This window comes from Ochotona princeps, chromosome 10 (assembly GCF_030435755.1).
Source record: "Ochotona princeps isolate mOchPri1 chromosome 10, mOchPri1.hap1, whole genome shotgun sequence".
NCBI classification, from domain to species: Eukaryota; Metazoa; Chordata; class Mammalia; order Lagomorpha; family Ochotonidae; genus Ochotona; species Ochotona princeps.
In genome coordinates this window covers 24,040,814-24,062,166 of record NC_080841.1, presented here as the reverse complement: position 1 = coordinate 24,062,166, position 21,353 = coordinate 24,040,814, and the positions used below count along the sequence as shown (strand labels likewise).

The 21,353-nt window shown below is 43.5% G+C and overlaps 1 protein-coding gene across 3 annotated transcripts in view; it reads right to left on the bottom strand.

The window, feature by feature from the left end:
* Positions 1 to 19,476, bottom strand: part of KCTD3 (potassium channel tetramerization domain containing 3) — a 38,728-nt gene extending 19,252 nt beyond the window's left edge. The window contains exons 1-9 of one of the 3 annotated variants that reach the window (XM_004578642.4): positions 19,118 to 19,476; positions 14,301 to 14,354; positions 14,031 to 14,076; positions 11,865 to 11,938; positions 9,634 to 9,692; positions 9,339 to 9,419; positions 7,296 to 7,436; positions 6,811 to 6,901; positions 3,248 to 3,438 (exon numbers count right to left, since the gene is read on the bottom strand). In XM_004578642.4, coding sequence (XP_004578699.2) covers positions 3,248 to 3,438; positions 6,811 to 6,901; positions 7,296 to 7,436; positions 9,339 to 9,419; positions 9,634 to 9,692; positions 11,865 to 11,938; positions 14,031 to 14,076; positions 14,301 to 14,354; positions 19,118 to 19,203 — 823 coding nt within the window. In that variant the 5' untranslated portion in view covers positions 19,204 to 19,476. The remainder of the gene's footprint in view (positions 1 to 3,247; positions 3,439 to 6,810; positions 6,902 to 7,295; positions 7,437 to 9,338; positions 9,420 to 9,633; positions 9,693 to 11,864; positions 11,939 to 14,030; positions 14,077 to 14,300; positions 14,355 to 19,117) is intronic. The other 2 variants (XM_004578641.4, XM_036495208.2) reach the window with 2 other exon arrangements.
* Between the last annotated feature and the right edge of the window lie 1,877 nt (positions 19,477 to 21,353).

The window sequence follows — 21,353 nt, the reverse complement described above, 5'->3', positions numbered from 1 at the left end:
GTAAGGATTCTAATCCCGGCAGCCCTGCTTCCATCCAGCTCCCTGCTCCCTGCTTGTGGCCTGGGAAAGCAGTATAGGACGGCCCAAAGCCTTGGGACCCTGCACCTGCGTGGGAGACCCAGAAGAAGCTCCAGGGTCCTGGCTTCAGATTAGCTCAGCTATAGCTGTTGCAGCCACTTGGGGAGTGAATCATTGGATGGAAAATCTTCCTCTCTGTCTCTCCTCCTCTCTGTATATCTGATTTTACAATAAAAATAAATAAATCTTTAAAAAAATACTCAAAACCAATTTCCTTTCTGGATAATTACCGTGTCATATAATTTCAAAAAAACTTAATGTCACCAAAAAAAATTTGTAATGTCACAAAAATTTCCTTAAGTTATTAGGAGGTCTTTTGCTGCCAACCATAATGGAATAAGTGGTATTAATTTACTTTTCCAGTTGAAAACAACAAACTGGATAAAATACAAATGGCAACTCCTGTTAGGCACAGCAGAGCAGGCAGCAGAGGACTTGAAAGATGGAAAACACACAAGACAAGTCCCACACCTGCTCTACTGTTCTGCTTAAGGATACATCACAGCACAGAGGAGCGAGAGTTTTCCTAAAGGGAGCAGGTGACAAATTTGCAGACTTTGTGGGTAAGGCATAAGGAGGAGTTGGGAATGTGCCAGGGTGATGGTGCCAGTGGTCAAGTTGCATGAAGAGCTCTCCAAGGCCTTAACTAACGACCACCTGTAACTGGGTAGCGTGAGATAACTCAAGGGACACAAGTCGGCAGTCATTACAGTAGAATCCTCACTGAGCAGTTCAAGAAGTTACCTACCCAACAAAGCATTAGAACAATTCTAACAGAATCAAGATGATCCTCTAGTAATTTTTTTGCCAGAATAGAAATTATCAAAACGAAAGACAACACGATCCACACCGCCTAAACAATGTATCATGCAAATACCTGAAATCTGTCAAAACGCCCTAGAAGGTACCTGATACAGCATTGAAGACACATCTGAGGATGACCGGGTGCTAGCTCACGCACTCAGGCAGGCGCACACACACCACACACACACACACACACACCCCTGATTGCATCTTGACTGTTTCCAGTTCCAGCTTCCTGTTTTTATGCCCTGGGAGACAACAGGTGATGGCTCAAGTGCCTGAATCCCCACCCACATGGAGACGCAGATCAAGTCCAGGCTACCGGCTTAGTCCTGCCTAGTCTCAGCTGTTGCAAACATCTGAGTGAACCAGAAAATGGGAGATCTGTCTGCCTCTGTCTCTGCATTAAAAATAAAATGAAAAAAAAATTTTTTTCCTGAACACATGAAGCAATAAAATATGACCTAAAATAAATGACTTAGATACTAGAAGACAAAATATTTTGTAACAGCTATTATGAATATGCCTGATATTTCTAATATTTATTTTTATTGGAGAGGCAGATTTACAGAGTAGGAGAGAGAAAAAAGATCTTCTGTCCACTGGTTCACTCCACAAGTGGCCGCAATGGACAAAGCTGAACCAATCTTAAGCCAGGAGCCAGGAGCTTTTGCGTCTCCCATGCAGATGCAGGGTCCCAAGCTTTTGGGCCTTTCTCTCTTGTTTTCCCAGGCCAAAAACAGGAAGCTGGATGGTAAGTGAAGCAGCCAGGACACAATATAAGATCCCAGCGGGTGCAAGGTGAAGATTTGGCCACTGAGCCATTGTACCAGGCCCTGCCTGATTTTTTTTTTTTTTTTAGATTTATTTTTGTTTTAAAGGCAGAGTCACACTGAGTAGGAAAGCCAAAGGGAAGAGATCTTCTCTCTGCTGATTCACTCTCTAGATGGCTGCAATGGCTGGAACAGAGCTGATTCAAAGCCACGAGCAAGGAGCTTCTTTTGGGTCTCCTATGTGGGTACAGAGGCCCAAGGATCTGTGCTATCCTCACTGCTTTCCCAGTCAATAAGCAGACAGCTAGGTGAGAAATGGAGCAGCTGGAATATGAATCACTGGCCATGTGGGATGTCGGTGCTTGCTAGCAGAAGATTGGCCTGTGCCAGCCCCATAAATATACCTGATTTAATAAAGTATGCATAATCAGTTAATATGTATGTTAGTATGCACAATGATTTTATAAAGAATGCATAAAAGGAAATCTCAGCAGAGTAACATCATTTATAAAATTGAATCAAAGTCCATTTCAGAGTTGAAAAGTCCAACATTTCACATAAAATTCACTAGACAGACTGAATGTTTCCCACAAAGGGTAAAAAATAATTAAAAACAGAGCAATGAAACTTAATATGAAGAACAGAGAAAAAGAAACTAGAAAACAGTGCATCAGTGACCTAAGGAAATAGTGTCGGAGGAAGGCGGGAGAAAGAGCAGAGGGAATCAGGGTGACAGTGAGGATGCTCCCAGGCTCAGCTTTCCCTCAATTCCACTTGTTAGAAATTTCATCGTTTTGTTATCCTGCACTAGGCTTGCTACTATTTTTAAACTGGAGGGGCTGGCAATGTGGCATTGCCAATAAAGCCATACCTACAATGCTGGCACCCCAATTCCCATCTCAGCTATCCTACTTCAGACCCAGCTCCCGGGTGATGCACCGGAGAAAAGCAGCAGAACACGGTCCAAGTGCTTGGGCTGTTGCACCCATGTGGCTGTCCTGGAAGGAGCTTCCAGCTCTTCACTTTGACCTGGCCCAATCCCAGCCTTGCAGCCATCTGGGTGGTGAGCCAGTCAGTGGAGAAAGGATTTCTCCCCGCCTCTCCCCTACTCTGTCACTTTGACGTTCACATACATGAATCTTTAAGTAAAAACCTACACACAGACTCGGACTGAAGAAATGTTTGAGATCATTAAGGAGTCAAAAGTCTTGAAAATTCCTGGTCCAGAAAGCCACAACTAGAAGCGTTATTTACACCCTTCAAAGCCCAGTGGCTCAAGAAAGGTAAAGAAAAAGCAGCCCCCCCCCAGCGGAGGGGCTTCAGGAAGAACAACACCTCACGTTGCAGCCTGTGTAGAGCTGGAGCAAACTACTAGAAAGATGATGCCCTCTTTCTAGAAGCCTCAATCTCTTATCGCTTTGACAGCTCACTCCTCTCACACTGAGTAGCCCTACTATTCCTGGACCTTGGAAAGAACGTGCAGCGGCTTGAGCTTACAGACCTGGCCCGTTTTCATACATAGGATCATTCTTTCTGAAACTTCGAAATGTTTTGTAGTAAGTCAAATGCAATGTGAACAAGACTCTGCCTACCAATCTCACTTCCACTTCCCCCGTCCTGGACACTCCACAGGATGATGCTGCTCTCCGAGGCAACAGCGACCATTTTGTCCTTATCTCCATGTGGGCCTCCAACCACTTTCGCATTCAAAGCCACTCGTTCAATAGTCCAATCTAAATATGGGCTTGTAAACACTTGTTGCCATCCTGAAGATTCTTTGATTCTGTTAAGAGAAAACAGACACAGAAGGAGGAGTTGGCAGCAACAAAGTGAACACGACACAACTGCCTGTAACCCCACTCAGCCTCCCCCCAAAGGCCATTCACCTTTACAATATATGTATGCTTTTTAAATTTTGTTGACAGATCACTTATGAAGTCAGACTATGATCCCTGACATAATACATTATTATATATATATGGCAAATAATGACTTAAAAACATAACATGGTTCTATTTCTCAAAAAAAAAATAATTCAAGAAAGTCTCTAAAATTATTTTTAAAACTTAAACATGGTTGTATTTTTTTTGTATTTCTTCATACAGAAACAGCCCTGGTGCCGGAGTAGTGGCTTTTCCTGCAGTGCCAGCATCCCATACAGGTGCCGGTTCACCTCCCTGCTGCTCCATTTCCAATCCAGCTCCCTGTCTATGGTGTTGGAAAGCTGAGAAGTCAGTCTCTGGGCCCTAGCATCCACATGGAAGACCTAGAAGAAGCTCCTGAGTCCTGGCTTTGGATCGGCTCAGCCCTGGCTGCTGCAGCTTATGCAGGAGTGAACCAATGGATGGCAGCTTTCTCCCTGCCCGCATCCTTCTTTCTGTTAAGTCTGCCTCTCAGAAGAAAAGGGAAAAAAAACAGTGGCAGGGAAGGACGGGAAGAGCACTATGGTGTTTTTCTATGGGTAGGAAAAGTGAATAACAGTATTGCAGATTTATTTTTAGTTGTTAGTCTTTCAAGTATTAGAATCAATGGAAGCCATGTGCACTGAACCTACTTGTACTGCAGCTGGCTATGTGCCTGCCAGGCAACCTCTCCACAGGCATGCCAACACCTACTAAGAGCCACAGGAATAAAAGATGGCGCCTGAAAGCCTTGCTCTAAGGGCTGGTTTCTAAGGTCCACACCCAACATTTAATGAACTCACTGATGCCCCAGTACAAAAGCTAACATTTCTGCACATTTAATTTTGTTGATTAGCATGGTCTAATATAATGTCAAATTTTAGTAGTTATTTCTGCCTAATTAAGTCTCTCAGCATGGTATCACACATTTAGAACATAAACAACTTTTCAATCACAATGAGTTAAGTATGAAAAACTTATTTTTAAAGTTACACTAAACAAGGCAAACAAAATTGCAAAGCTTCTTTTTGTTCTGTGTAACCAGAATAAATAAAACATGGAGGGGAAAAGCATCTCTTACATATCACTTGACATGCTCATTATAAAAATCAAACTTTGCTATCCATAAATAATGGTCACCAACAAACCTGAATAAAACCGGTTTCACTTTTAAATACAACTATAATTCATAAAAAAATACATAATTCTAACCTCTTTGGAGAATTACTGATTTCCTCCAAAGCAATACTGAGGAAAACGTATTCACATCTCTTAACTACTGTACCAAATTGAACTATGCTCTTAAGCTACCAGATGGGAGCCAGGTGTTGAATAAAAATGTGGACGTAACAAGCTGAAACTTGGTAAACAGTGAAAAGTGAAATGTTGTGTTTAAGGACTGCGATCCTGGGCACAAAGCAAGGATGGTCAGTCCTTCGGGAACCATGACAACATACCGCTTTGCTGCCATAGATGCATGGCAGGTTCGAGGCAGCAGTCAATGAAGAGAACCTGAATTTAGGGAAATGAATCCTGTGATCTTCTAGTCACTCATTTGGGAACAAGCAACCTATACGTAATCTCATCTTTGCCAGTGAGCACAGGCTAAGTTGTTTTTCTCTGCAATAATGAGGGCATGATAGATCCAGAAAAGGGTAAAGAATCAGTGACTGTGTAACAACTGCAAGATTTATTATGAATACAAAATTGAAAACATGTAAAAAAAAATAAGCTGAAAGTTTAGCACTTCGTCTTTTTACTACAGTTTAGCAAACTAATACTCGAAGCAAGATAACTAAACAAAACATACAGTTCTTTTTCACACTGAGCCCTCAAAGAAATTCCACAGGAGAGGGCTGGGGCTGTCCCATACAGGTCCCAGCTGCTCCTCTTCCAGTCTAGCTCCCTGCTAATGGGCCTGCCAACAAAGCAGAGGACGGTTCAAGGTGTTGGGCTCCTGCACTCACGTGGGAAAACTGGAAGAAGCTCCTAACTTTGGCCTAGCCCCAACCCTGAACACTGCAGGCATGTGGGCAGTGACCAGAAGATGGGAGAGTGACCGCTCTGTCTCTCCTTCTCTCTAACTCTGCCTTTTACATTAAAAAAAAAAAATCCATAAGAAAGATGAAGAAGATAAAAGTCCAAAAACAGTTATACGCAGCAAGATTAAGGAGGTTGTAGAATGCAGTGAGAAATAATCATTTTCACAGTAAGTGACCAGGACACAATTAGCTGCCCATGTGGAAGAACATAAGAAAATAAATCCTCAAATCTCACAGCATACGCCCCAAAGTAGATCCCAAATAAAGTTCTAAAGTGAAATTTAAACTCCAAAAGGGTACCTAGTACCATGCAGGGTAAAACAAATCGGACAGCTCTCCCAGACGAGCAATTGGGTGAATCAAAACTCTATGGTCGACCATGTCAGCCAATGGACCTTAGAGCAATGGAATCAACACCATCTCAGAACTTTGGAAACCACTTAAGCAGTATCCTCAGAACATGCCCCACATCAGGGAGCCTGGGATGACTTCAGGTGGCCTTCCCATTCCTAGGTTCTGATGTGATGGGTTGCTGAGAGCAGCCCTCTACCCTTCTTTCTCCATTTTCCCCAGACACAGGAAGAAAAAAGGAGACTTGGGGCAGTTGTATCATACACTTCTCCCCATTCCTTGATCCTCCCCACCCTAATCGGTGGTCCTCATGGGCACACATCCTTCTCAGCTGCGTAAACATCGTCAAAAGTAAAATGAATGTATTATTATTAAAAAACATTGTCACTACACTTCTCTGTTATCTTGTAGTTTCTGAAGAATTAGCAACACAAAATTATTGTGTCAATATCACACATGTAAGTACACCACTACTCTAGCCCCAACATGAGTGCTCTCCTTTCCCAGACAGAACAACCTACAGAGGCAGGAAACCAGGGCACACATTAGCCATTCTGCCTGAAGTAAGACAGCAGGTAAATGACTCAAAAGCTAGACACAGAAAGGACACGTTTGAACATCGTAGTGACAATATACTATCACACAATCTAAAGCAAAGAGGACATTAAGACCCCAGCAACATTATCAAATTAACTATGAAAACAAAAGCAACCAAATGTCAACCAGGTAACACAGAAACAGGTAAAGCATGTAGGGGTAAAATTTTATGGCTACAAGAAGCTGCTGTTTAATCTAAAAACACAATCAGAATTATTAAAAGCAACCCTTCAAATGAACAGCAAATCATTAATTACTTCCTACCTGTAACACACAGCAAAATGGGCATATGCGGCTACAATCCAGTTATGATGGCCAGCTACTATTAGCACCTTCCGAGGATCCACAGGAAATCCTGTTGATTTGAAAAACAGAAATACTGTTCATTCCAGAAGAGAGGTTGACAAGTTATGGCCCACGGGCCAATTCCAACCTTCCATGTGTTTTGGTTAACAATTTTTGTATGTTGTTCAGTATGTTTTTCACAGTACAACAGCAACAGCAAAGCTGAACAGTTCTGAGGGACTAACACACTAACAAAAAAAGTCTATCAGTTCTACTAAAGATCAAAAGCAGAGGAACTCAAAACAATTAAAAATTACATGTTAAATAAGACTTCAGCTATAAATGGCAAAACTGATTTTAAAAAGATAGTAGGCAAAATATCTTTTTAAAAATAATTGCTCCATGTCATCTAGAGGTAAAAACACAACTATTTTTCTTTTCTTCTCTATGCCAACTTTGCTCACCTAGCCTCACGGCTTCTTCCCCAGTTCCAGGGAGAGTGGGCTGTGCTCCGTTTCCCCGGGCCTCCCCGTCTGTGGAGTTTAGTCCATTCCTAGAATCAGCAGAGGATCTGCCTGCGTTGTTTATTTTACGGGTAGGAATACCTGCAAAAACAATTTATAAAAAACGAAGAAAACTAGGGCCAGGGCTCGGCGTGGCCTAGCGGCTAAAGTCCTCGCCTTGAAAGCCCCGGGATCCCATATGGGCGCCGGTTCTAGTCCCGGCAGCTCCACTTCCCATCCAGCTCCCTGCTTGTGGCCTGGGAAAGCAGTTGAGGACGGCCCAAAGCCTTGGGACCCTGCACCCGCGTGGGAGACCCGGAAGAGGTTCCTGGTTCCCGGCTTCGGATCGGCGCGCATCGGCCCGTTGCGGCTCACTTGGGGAGTGAATCATCGGATGGAAGATCTTCCTCTCTGTCTCTCCTCCTCTGTGTATATCTGGCTGTAATAAAATGAATAAATCTTTAAAAAAAAAAAAAAAAAGAAAAGAAAACTAATGTATTTCTAAGTTCATCTTTAAACAGTAGAAATACTAAATTTTAAGAAGTAGTCATTACAGATAAAATGTAAGTACCAATACAGCAACTTAATGCACATAATTTAAGTTAAAACAAAAAACTAATTCAACAAATTTGGTATTTATCATATTATTTATAAGATTATGATTTATCTCATGCTCCATTTTTACACATAGTTCTAGAATTGACTGAATTAACTAATTCAGTCTGTCAACACTTTTTTCTTTTTCAAGATTCATTTTTTTTTTTGGAAAAGCAGATTCACAGAGAGAAGGAGAGACAAAGAGAAAGATCGTCCATCCATTGGTTTACTCCCCAAATGATCACAAAGGCCAGAACTGAGCCTATCTTAAGACATGAGCCAGGAGCTCTTCTGGGTCTCCCACGTCGGTGCAGGGTCCCAAGGCTTTAGGCCATCCTCTACTACTTTCCCAGCCACAGGCAGGGAGCTGGATGGGAAATAGAGCAGCCAGGTATGAACAGGCCCCATATGGGATCTTGGTGCTTGCAAGGCAAGGATTTAGCCTCTGAGCCATCAGTCAAGCCCTGTCAATAAGTTTTTACATTCATGGTATATTTATTATATGTTAAGTACAATGTACTAATGAAACTGTTATAAAAAGAAAATTTTCACTATCTTCCAAACATCTTTTATTTAGCAGTGGAGTTATTTTAAAAATGAAACCTTGGGGCTGACACCATTGCCTGGCAAGTTAATTCTCCACCTGCAGCCCCAGCACCCACACCTAACTGCTCTACTTCCAATGCAGTTCATTCTTGACAACCTGGGAGAGCAGCGGAGGATGCCCCAACTCCTGGAGCCCCTGCACCCGTGTGGGAGACCTGAAAGAAACTCCAGTCATTTGGCTCCAGACCAGCCCAGCTCCAGCCACTGCCGCCATTAGGGGAGTGCACCAGTGGACCGAAGAGCCTGCTCTCTAGAGCTCTTTCTCCTTTTTTGTTATCCTCTCTCAAATAAAAATAAATCAATCATTTGGGAAAAAAAAAAAAAAGAACCCCTGTTCAGAAACCCACTCCAGCACAGGTAAAGGCAGCACGGGTGTGAAAACCAAGGAGGCACAGAGGGGACACTGGCTTCCTGCAGAGCCCCTGGGGTTCCACCACAGGGGCCTGACACCCAGAGCTGCAATGCAGGGGTCAGCCAGCCATGCGCCACAGATAATCCGGCACAGTTACTGTTCACTGAAACAAAGACATCAGGGACACAGGAATGCCCGTTCACTCTCCTAAAAGTACAGGACAGAGCTGAACAGCTGCCATGCCGACTGCTGGCTCTCAAAGCCTATCTGGTTTCCCACAGGAAAGGTTTGTCAAATCCCCCCTCTACTGTACAGTTTCACTTAAAACCTAAAATCCTCCACTTTTGTCATAAACTCAAACAGGAAACTCCTAATGTAGGAGTAGTTTTTCCTGTTTGCAGGTTTTGGCTAACTTGAAATGTTTTCTAAGTACAGCGAAGCCTGATTACCTGGTGGAGGCAGGTAACCGTGAAACAGGACACTGCCACAAGGGGAGCGCTCCAATTCTTCACATAACAGAAGCCTTCTCACTGAAAACAGTTCAAAGCAAACTTGTCAAGAACACATGCAAACAGAAAAACAGTGCTCTAGTTAAAAAAGAACAAGGAAAGACAAGGAAAATGTTTAAGTTCAATTGAGATTGGCAACATGTTTTCACTATGAAAAATCAAATCTGGGCCTTCCATGTGGGCAAGTTCAGTGCACCTAGAGTCAAATCTAACACAGAGCTCAGGGAACGCATACCTAATGGGGTGATTCCATAAAACTCCGCTTCGTGCCTGAGAACACTGATACTCACTCCCCTGTGAAGACACAACAAAGGATGTCAGTCCTTGAATACTGGCATCTTGGATGATCCTTGAAACAGACAAAAAATACGAGATTCTTCATATGTACAAAATCACAATGTTTTAAAACTTGCTTTTTCTAATACTCTTAAGGATTTGAAAAAGTCAAACAAAAGTTGCGAGTAAACACAAACATTTTGTTAGTGAAAACCCATCCACACACAGTTGAACTGGATTTTCAGATGAAACTGGGACAGTACAAATAAACAAAAGAAGTATCTGATAAAACAAACAGCAAGGTAGCAGATACTTCTTTTGCAGAATTGCTTTAACTCTGTATTGTAATTATTTCTATACATCTCAACCTCCCTGGTGATACTGTAAGCTCCCCGCAAGCCTCATCTACTTCTGATCTATTTCTGTATACGTCACACAACACTGAACACAGTACGTACAAGACAGCTATATCATAAATATTTGTGGAGCAAACTTTAAAACCTAGAAGGGGAAAAGGGAAGCCCAGCCTTAAGATAATCTTACTGTCCTCCAGATGAAGACAGTTACGACTTGGAGAACCGGCTGAGCAACAGGAAAACCGTGAGAAGCTGCTTCAGAGCTCACAGTGTGCATGATCCATTCTAGATTAACTGTAACTATCTTTCTAAAAATACTTCCTAGCCTTAAGAAACAAGTCTAACTGCACCTTCCATTTACTTTGATTTATAATGTAGTTGTGACTTGTTTAACTGGCTATGACTAGTTTAACCTAAAAATGCTTAAAGCCCTCTAATGTCACAACTCTCCATATTAATAGTACAATATCCTGGCCGTTACAAGGCAGTGCAGGGCACAAACAATGTTCCAGCCCCAAAGGAGAATGGGCAAACAAACATGGTAATTATAGCACAGGTGATAAGAGCAACACAAGGTTTTCAAGCAAGGAACAGAATCAGAACATAGTTGTTGGCTGTTTTTTTTCACGATTGTTTAATTATTTTTATTATTCCTTCCCATTTTCTTTTAGAAGATCCCACCCAGAGAATTTATATTTACTAGTTCTTAATACGAAGGAAATAATCTGTCAGAAAAGCAGTCAGGAAATAGACACCGACATGAATTCTGCCTTTGATGGGTGGTGTACTTACAGATCAGTTACACAAATGGGAAGGAGAAATGCATTCATGCATCTTTAACCAAGCCAGATGGGTCAAAAGCATTGTAGCCAAAAAGTAGTAGTTCACGTGTTTCCTAACCAAAGCCAGGCTGCTACCTTCTCGTGAATCCGAAACAAGAATCCTACAGCATTATACAGCAGCCACTAAAATACAGCAGATTTCTAAAAGGTGTATCTAAGAAGGCCCGGAGATCCTTAGTGAACGCTCATTCCAAAATATCAGAAATAAAATAATAAAACTCCAGCAAAAACCCAGATTATAATAACATGATCCAGTTAAACTAGTTCAAATGAGTATTCCTTACACACACACCCACATGTTGTATAATGAACTCTATGCACTAAGCACGGTACTGGATTTACAACTGATCGTGAGCCCTGTGGGGGTTGAAAGCAATCAAGAAGGACTATAAAGCAGGCCTAAGAATAACGCATGCCGCGGTGGTGACGGCAGAGGTGGTGACGGCAGAGGTGACGAGGAACGCTCTTACAGCTGGAGGCAATAAGGACCCCTGAAGGTGTCAGCGTTAGGCTGAGACCAGGAAAGGCTGACAGTATTCACGTAAGGATAGTTATGGGAGAGAGAGAAGGGAATGGGGGAGGGGAATCCTTACACCTACAAAACTATAACATGCAAAATAATAACAAAGAAAAATGAAGCAAAGACTGGAATATGGAAAAACAGGAGGAGGAAATTCCAAATCCTAAACTCTCAGTCCAATAACATATTCAACAGGGGTTTGAAGGCAAAGAGTAACCTAATTGGGCTGTGTTTGTAAAAGGCAACTGGTGGCTACAAATGAAAGTGACCAGAAGGAACCAAGCATGAGAGCAGGGCAACGGGTCAGAAAGCACCAGCACACCCCAAAGAGAGCCCCCCAGGACCCGTGGCTAGGGGGGCTAAGGCTGCTCTTAAGCCAAAACAATGCTGGTGACAAAAACGCTTTTTCTTCATAAAATATACCAGGAACCCAAAACTATCAATAAAAATTTTAAAAGAATTCATTTCTTACCTCAGGTCTAGTTCTTTTGTCCGAAGGAAATTTAAAATGGGTGCAAATGCTGCTGGATCTCGGTCAATGAATATCTGTGGATGAAGACTGTGTCAGCCTGGTAGGCCAGCTCCTCCCTGACCTGCACGGCGGGACGACCTGACACGGCCCCTCCTGCGTTCCTCCCTCCCAGTCTCTCAAAACTGCAAGACAGGTGACACCGTGCATCCTTAACGTGGTCGTGTCCTTCCTCTGAGCAGCCACTGTTAAATGGCTATCTTCATCAGAGGAAAAGGTTATCAAGTATGGCAGTTTTTCTCAACTAATTCAAAGAAACATTTTTACCTAATATACTGCAGAATGCAATGACTGCTTTTGAAACATGATAGACAATATTTTCTTAGATTGTCAAATCAAAACTGGTGACAAGTGCGGACTCATAATTCACAGCTCACAGGCAAATCGTGACGATACTTTATCATACAGAGTGGAATCAAGGAAACGAAACACTGCTTGTTGCTGTGACAACTGGAAGAACATACTTCTCCTACCACTGTCACATTTACCACCTCAACTTCTTCGAGGACTGGGGAGAAATGCCAGAATTCCATTAAAAATAAATATCAAATAAGGCACACATGGGAAAAATAAAATGCTTAAAAATGCATACCAACAACAGTTGTAATCAGTTTCAAAAGATCTAATCAGAAAACTGAACACTTTTTAAAAACATGTTGGTAGATCAGAACAGACTAGCTAACCAAAAAACCTATATTGTGATCAACTAAGTATGTACACTCAAACACCTTTAATGGACTCAATCGGAACATGAATGACTCACATCACACGGTGGAGATCTTATTCCTGAATATTTTAAAATAATATCATGTGCATTTGTCTGCTTTGACAGCCATGTTTCATCTGTAAATCTCACAACAAACACACCACTGGCCACTCACTCCCACCAAACTAGAAGCTTTTGGCTTCTGGGAACTTCTCACTACAAAGAGCAGTAATTTACTTTCCAAGGCTGTTATACATACTGCAACCATTGCCAAAATGCAGAACTCATTGTCTTCTTTTTTTTTTTTTTCAGTGAAACATCACAATTCTTCTGTCACATACCACAGCCATATAAGGTTTTCACCAAAATAAAACAATATTGCGGGGCCTGGCAGCATGGCCTAGCGGCTAAAGTACTAGCCTTGAATGAGCCTGGATCCCATATGGATGCCAGTTCTAATCCGGGGAGCCCCACTTCCCATCCACTTCCTGTTTGTGGCCTGAGAAAGCAGTTGAAGATGGCCTTAAGCTTTGGAGCCCTGCATCCACGTGGGAGACCTGGAAGAGCTCTTGGCTGGTGGTTCCTGGCTTTGGATTGGCACAGCACCAGCCGGCCAATGAGGTCACTTGGGGAGTGAATAATCTGACGGAAGATCTTCCTCTGTCTCTCCTCCTTATATAAATCTGACTTTGCAATAAGAACAAATAAATCTTAAACAAAACAAACAAACAAAACCACTGTGGGCCTGGTACGATGGCGTGTTGGCTAAATCCTTGCCTTGCAAGTGCCAGGATCCCATGTGAGTACCAGTTCATGTTTCAACTACTCCACTTTCCTTCCAGCTCCCTGCTTATGGCCTGGGAAAGCAGTTGGAGGTGGCCCAAAAACTTGGGATCCTGCAACCTCGTGGGAGACCTGGAAGAAGCTCTTGGCTTTGGATCGGTTCAGCACCAGCCTTGGTGGCCACTCGGGGAGTGAACCAACGGATGAGAAATCTTTCTCTTTGTCTCTCCTTCCCTCTGTAAATCTGCCTTTTCAATCAAAATAAGTAACATCTTAAAAAGAAAAAGTTGCAAGGACTTTACTAATTTATAACATCTTACCATTCTAATGCAAAAATACATATATATATATTTACTATTAAGTTTTCAGCTACTGGTTATTAAAGAACTGCCGCCTCCACTGCGAATGTAGGTTGGTATCCTCCCTTTGAACATAAATACAATTGCTCTCAGTAATTCTCCCTACAATTTCCCCTCATAATTATAGCAACACTCTTATATATAAGAAATGTCTGTTAAAAAAACAAACCAAAAAACTCTCCATTTTCTCAATCACCATTATACCACACATGGAGCATTGTTAACTGATAAAATTTAGGAATATATGAAACATATACTCACAGCACCAGTTTCATCTCGAAGGGTTGAAATTCTTCCACTCAGCAAACTGCAAGTCATTAAAAAGCTAGTTTATTTTGGAGATCTGCACATGAATGTTCTAATTTTTTATTCAAATGTCAAAGCATAAATTTTTGTATTTAAAAAAAAAATTCTAAGAGTTAACTTTTTTTTTACTCAGAAAACAGAAATTTTAACTGCCAAGGGAAATCATTACAATTTTGGTAAATAGTCAAATGTATTACAATGTACTAAAGAATTATAGGGAAATACCTGGAAAAAAAAGAATCTGGAATCCACATAAGCGTTTGTCTTGAGGTACTAAATCTGTAATTGAAAAGATCTGGTATTATAAATGAGAATATGATTTGAGATCTCAGTATTTGTTCACTTCCTATTAGTATTCTGGCTCATGACTTACAAGCTGTTGTATTGGTATAGCTAATATCAATTATATTTACTCCATTTAATTTTTTTTTAATTTATTTTACCACTTTCAATTCAGCGGTCGACTGTTTCTAGGCCCGAAACAAAATCCAATACTTCAAAACATAACTTCGGCAAGCCAGTGTGCTAAAGAATCGATCATTATCCCATCACACCAAGTGTCAATTTCTCAGGATATCATTCAGGATTATCTCCAGGTCCTACTCCTATCTCCCCCACACACCTGGCCTCACCCCTTCTAAGACAGCACTTACCAATACCCCCCCAAACAATTCATGCCCACCTCCATCTGGGTTTCTTTACCCATGGTGGACTACCCTGCGCGTCCAACCAGTCCAGTCCTGCCAGTCCTTCTTGATACCACTCGGATCTATCTTCCCTGAAACAACTTTCAAATATGCTGTCCTATACTCGTATTACCTGTATTACCTATTGTGGAACTCACTGTGAACTAGGCAATGAAGTAGCAGTTTTCATTACACAGAAAATCTGGGTTATTTGTAACTGTTACACCCATTAATTGGCAACTATCGCTATTTTGAAGTGTTTGGCAGCTTGATCCCAACTCTAGAGCATATTTAACAAAATACATGGTAATGCAGTGGGACAATAAACCAGTAAGTAACGCCAACTGCCAAGACAGAAAATAACACATGTTGCTGTCAACACGTAAGGCATTACATGAAAATCATCTTACAAAGAACACAGCCGGGCACATCTCTACTATCCTGCGCACACATTCCCTAGTGAGCACCACATGCCGTTTCTAAATGTGCGTTATTCTTTCACACCTACACACACACACACACAGAGGCGACTCACTAGTGCCACAAGCTGTTTCTGGGAAACTAAGGCAAACTTCAACCAGAATGGCTTAGGACTTCCCCGGCTTGTACAGGTGAAGTACTAACCGGCCATTCCACCTGTCCTCACCTAAATCAGCATGTTGTAATTATCAGCAGAGTACAAATCACTTGCTACGTGCTCATTCCAGCCTAACCTCAAAATTCACCCCACTTCCCGTCTCTGTCTTCCAAGTGGCACAATCAAACAGTAGTAAAAACTAGATTACCATGAGTAACAAATACCAACTTGGTCAAAGAAATAAAAGTAAGACCTCAGGAATCTAAAACTCGACCATGAGATTCAGTTAAGGAGGCCATCAAACTAACTGCAAATAAGGATAGTTTATAACTTTCTCCCTTTCATATTTACTGTTTATTTTTCTAATAATTCAAATTCGTGTTACATAGAAAATTACACAGATCTGTCTAAAATCACAATGTCGTATTCAACTTTGAGGTGCATTTAGTTATTGGAACTTTTTCCACCAAAACACTGGGTTCTCATCCTACCAATGTTTCTTTCCCAAGCAAACGGAAAAATAGTAAAAATATGTCCTCAAACTAGTTCCAAAGTTGACTTCATGAAAGCTAGGGTATATAACAACACATGGTAAGCATAATTCTCTGAAACATGAATCTTTTTTTAAAATCTCATATCCTTCACATGCCAAGAAGGTCACACACAACATCATCTCAGCAAAGAAAAAAAAAATAACCTACTAAAAAAGTCAGCAATTCACTGCTACGCTCCATGCTACTTTCCTCCTACTAAATTAACCTGGAAGCAATTTAATTAAAACTATTTATTACAGGGTGTGTTGTGGTGCTGTGGGTTAAGTTGCTGCTCTTGAGACTAGCACCATAAGTACTGGTTTGAGTCCCTGCTGCCCCACCTCTAAGTGTGCCTAGCAAAGCAGAGCAGACCGCCCACGTGCCTGAGCCACCGCCTCTCACATGGGACCCCTGGACAGGGTCCCCAGCTCCCAGCCTTAGTCACTGTAGCCAGTTAGGCAATGAAGCAGCAGATTGAAGATCGACTGACTGACCACTCCATTAACTCTGCTTTTCAAATAAATAAATCTTTAGAAATTAATCTGTAATATTTATAATAATGTAGTATTAAACCCTTCATTTAACATTTCATCTTAAATTCCAATAAAAATCCTGTAAATGTAACCATTGTCACTTTACACTTTAGGAAACTAAGCATCAAGAAATACCTTGTTTGGACCTGTACAGTGGTAGAGCATGCTAATCCTCCACCTGTCTTGGGCCCCTGCACACACATGGGAGACCCAAAAGAATCTGGAGGGTCCCACCTTCGGACCAGCCCAGCTCTGGTGGTTGCAGCACTCAGAGAAAAATCAGCCAACAGATGGCATACCTCCATCTCTCTCTCTAATTTTGACTTTCAAAGAAATACATCTTTAAAAAAAATGGCTAAAGGTTGCTGATTTAGTGAGCTACAGCTTCCCCCGGGACCTGAGAGTAACAGCTGACTCCAAAGCTTTGCTCCTGGCCCCCACGGGCAGTTCCTGGCCCTGCACCGCGCCTAGGAGCCCTAAACTGATACCCATCTGAATAGAGTGAATCACAAATGGAATTTTGCTGGTTTCTTTGCTGCCACTATTTTCTATTTGCAAACAGCAAACAATCCTAAACGCATCCTAGTCTTTCTGAAAGGCAGTATTAAATGAATCACAAAGTTGATGGCTTCTAGAGTCTGTCCAGTTCCACATCTCTCCTGAAAACAAGGAGACCTTATTTTTCTCTTGAAAAAAACTCAGGCAAGGCCCGTTCCTCAGTGTTCCCAGTAAACGCTGCTCTGGGACTTGCGGTCTATCCGACGAGGCTGTAAGTCCACAAGTGGGCTCCCAATCACAAAGCCCCAGTTACAGCAGAGCACACCAGTCTTTTTCTCTCACAATGACATTTAGGAGATCATGTTCATCTCCAGGCTGTACAACAGATGGAATGCCTTATAGACATCTCCTAGGCCTAACAGGCTTAAGTCTATGAAAGCAAATCTAGAAAATATCCTGAGAACACTTGGAGTGGGAGGTGCTGTTTCCTACAGCCCATGTTATTCCTCTATAAACTATTTTATCCTAATATTTTCAATTTCTTTTTCATTTCTATTATTTCTGGACATGACTGTCAATCACAGTCAAGATGATTACCAACCCATATTAAGCTATCTATCGTCAATATACAGTAAATTACGGTACCAACTGATTTTGAAGCTGCATTTAATTGAGACTGGATGAGCTCCCCTGTGCTATTTCACTGCCTAAATGCCCACAGCAGTCAGGAATGGCATGGGATGAAGCTAGAAACCAGAGCTCAATCCGTGGCTCTCACATGAGTGGCAGAGAGTAAGATTTGAGTCACCAACTGCTGCTTCCCAGAGGCCATGATATCAAGAAGGCAGAATCAAAACGAGGAGCCAACACCCAAATATGGGCACCGTAACTGCTATGCTAAACACCTGCTTCATTTACACCATAGCACTATGCTGCTTCTCGAATGCCTGAAAAGAAACCCAACAATCAACAGCCGCGAGAAGCTAACGCTGGCATTTCGAACAACACATCGCTATTCTTTGGTATACACTGAAATTCTACTCGTGCTAATTCCATTTTTTTTTTGTACCCGGAAGTTACATGTCATATTTTGCCATGATTTCAGGAGGAAAAAAAAAAAACCCACCTCTCACGTTATGAAGGATGAATCGTCTCCATGAGCCTCGTCTCAATATACTGGCAACAATGTATTTTTTTTCCAAACCTTTAAAGGTTTTGCTTTAGAGAAGGAGGAGGAAGCAAGGCGAGACACTGCGATGCTACTGTGTGTTGTGTTGAATCCTAGAGCACACTGCCACGTTTAGGATTCCAACACAATTTAAAAAAAAAAAAACACCGTTGCCATTTTACAGTCTAAAAAACAAAAGCTAAGCAGATGGAAGCTCTCTGCTTCTGCCTTGGAAAACAAAAAGACTACAAGTCTTCATGTGGAAAACCATGCAGGCCCCCTAACCCTGCAGAAATACTTGCATGCTACATTCCAGAGCTGGTCACTGCTGATCTCCTTCGAACCACCTCGTACTCCCTTCAAACAGCTGCCAAACGCCCTGCTCTGGGAGGAGTGACTCATACATCTTAGCTATTCCACACACAAAAAGTAAGATTTCCACCCCATCTCCCCACCCACCCTCCCAAGGAGCTTACTAAAAGGCATCGAAAGGGAGTGGAAGGCAAAGAGAGGCGAGGCAGAGAAAGCTCGGTCTGTTTACTCCAATGCGCCACGCCGTGCCAGCATCCCAAGCTTCCTGGAAGCAGCTTCGCGCTGCAGTTTCTGGACACACGGCCCGGAAAGTTGCACACAGCGGTCAAACCCGTGCACCGAGAGAACGGCGCAACGCAGCACCGCAAACCCTCGGTGCTCACCGCAACAGGCCCCAGCACATCGACCCCAAACGCACGGAAAGCAAAGGGAGGCAAATTCCTCTGCAAACCCCAGGCCACAGACTTCTTCAACGCACATTCCTCAGATACGCCCAGGAATTCGGCGGCCCGGGCCACGAAGGTGCCTCCAGCCCCGTGCCCTAGCAAGCGGGAGGAGCAGAGGCTGGCTTGCCCACGGGGGGCAGTAACCGGGCCCCACGCGCCCGGGGCTCGCTCACTCCAGCAGGCTCCAGGCCGGGAGGGAATGCTTTAACCGGCTCGGGATCCGGCCCTTCCGTCCTGCCAAGGAAGCCCCGCGTCCACCACCTGTTCCCGCAGCATCCCGTCCACTCACCTGGTTCCCCCCACGTTCAGCTGGACGATCTCGCCGCTGCCCGCCGCCGCCGCCGTGGCGAAGCTGCCGCAGTGCCCGCCCGCCATCTCGGGAGGCTCCGGGCGCGCACGCCGCGTCGCCTCCCCGGCCGGGGCTGCCAGGCCCGGGGCGGGAGCCCGCGGCGGCGGCGGCGGCGGCTGCAGGGCCAGCGGGGCGGCCGGAGGCCGGGAAGTGTGCCGAGCCTCCCCCACCTTCCCAGCGTCCGCCTCTTCTCCCGGGCTCCTCCGGCGCGCGACCGCGGCCCGGCCTCCGCCTCCCGCGGCCTCCAGACCGCCCGGCTGGCGCGGACCTCTCCTCAGCCTCCGGCCGCCGCACGCGAGGCGGCCGCGGCAGCCGCAGCGCGCCACAGAGGAGGGGTCACCGCTCGGGACAAAATACCGCAGCGTTCACCCTTCGCCCGCGGCGGCCGCAGGAGGAGGAGAAGGAGGAGGAGGAGGAGGAAGGAAAGGCCGGGGAGGAGCTTCCCACCCCGCGGGGCCGGCGCTGAGGGAGGGCCGGGAGTTGTGCTGCTGGCGCGCCGCCGCCTGCAGGGATTGCTCTCTTCCCTGCGCACCAAGCCCCAGCCCCTGTCCCTGAGACACTGAAGGCCAGTCGGCTTCAGGAGGTGGCCATCATGGCGTGAGGCCCTGAGCATCTCCGTGGGCCACTTTGTCTGTTTGCATCAGCACCTGAACCTTTTCCCCCGTAAATACACTCTGAAGCCGACATGCAGATATACAATACAGTGAGAATTTGGAGGATTTTTAAAACCTCAGAACCCTAACCTTGGAAACCCCATTCCCATGCCCTCTTTGCTTCGTCTCTGCTCTCCCTGCTGTTTAATATTGTTAAGCCGGGGCGGCTACAAAAAGACAAACACACAAAAAAGCCTCAACTGCGGAGTGTCCAGCAATGTATTTCTGGAACAGAGTAAGCATTCAAAGAATGTTAGCCACACTTTAGTATACATAATGAAGTATGCATTACATACCCATGTTGGCGCAAGTAACCTCAGGGGCTACTAAGACATTGTTTAAACCAGAATACCGCACTACCTGATGCCTACCCAGTTAGTGAAGGCTAACAAAACAAGGTCTTAACCTTCAGAGGGCATTGGTTTATGGTACTAACTTGTTAGTATGAACCATTTAACTAAAATGCTAACAACTTTGTAATATTTTACCATAATAATTTAAACTGGTGACCTTTATAATGTTTTTATTTCCACTGTCATAATGATTTTTTTTTAAATCTCCACTGGCTAATATACCAGTAACATGATATACTTTATCCCAATTTGACCTGAAAAAGGGGAGGGGTAATTATGAATGCAAGTTGCATGTTATTTACCCCGGCTGATGGCGATAATGAACAGTAATAATGGCTAAGTTGTAGTTACTGCGGCCTAATCGTTAGCCAGGTGGTTTAGATACTTTCTTTTTTTTTTTTTTACTATTGTTATTGCCATTAAAAAAAAAAAAAAAAAGGCTCAGAAAACTTGCTCAAAATTACCTAGCCAGCAAGCAACAGGGCAGGAATGCCTGCAGTGGAGTTCAGGACCACTGGGCCACACTTTGACATTCTACCCTGAGGATAAGACACCCTTCAATCTAGGGGAACAGCAATTTAAGGCTCCTTCTTATTTGAGAAAGTTAGCTGTCTTGGCTAATAAGACATGTGTTGCTATCATGATCTGAAACTTTACTTGTAAACGTGCAAGTTAGAAGCAGGTGGCTTACATGCCGTCTAACTCCGTGGGTCCACACCGAGATGAATCTGAAGAGAACACTCCACAGCAGCGTTTTGGTGCATTCAAGAAGCAGCTTGGAGTTAGGACAGGCCTCGTGAAATCAAGGAGTACTAAGAAGACGTCTTTCCTGAAGTAAATCAATATGCCACATTTATCTCATGGCATTGTAAAAATTAGCCATTACAGGACAACCCATCAAAAGGAATGTCTTAGATATTTTATACCAAATGGCCGTAACATGTAGATCAATGGAGGGTTTTGGCTTCAGGGAGCACACTAGCTCTCAAAAGGGGATTCTAAGTAGAAGAATAGCAATGGGAAGCTTGAATGCTAAGAAAGTCCAAGCGGCAGTAGAGCTGAATGAAGTGGGTTAGGAGAGGAACTAGTGGAGGGTGGTGTTGCTAGGAGGAGCTCACATTATTCTAGATGATGGAGACAAGCCGCAGAGCAAGACCCATGGGCAAGTCT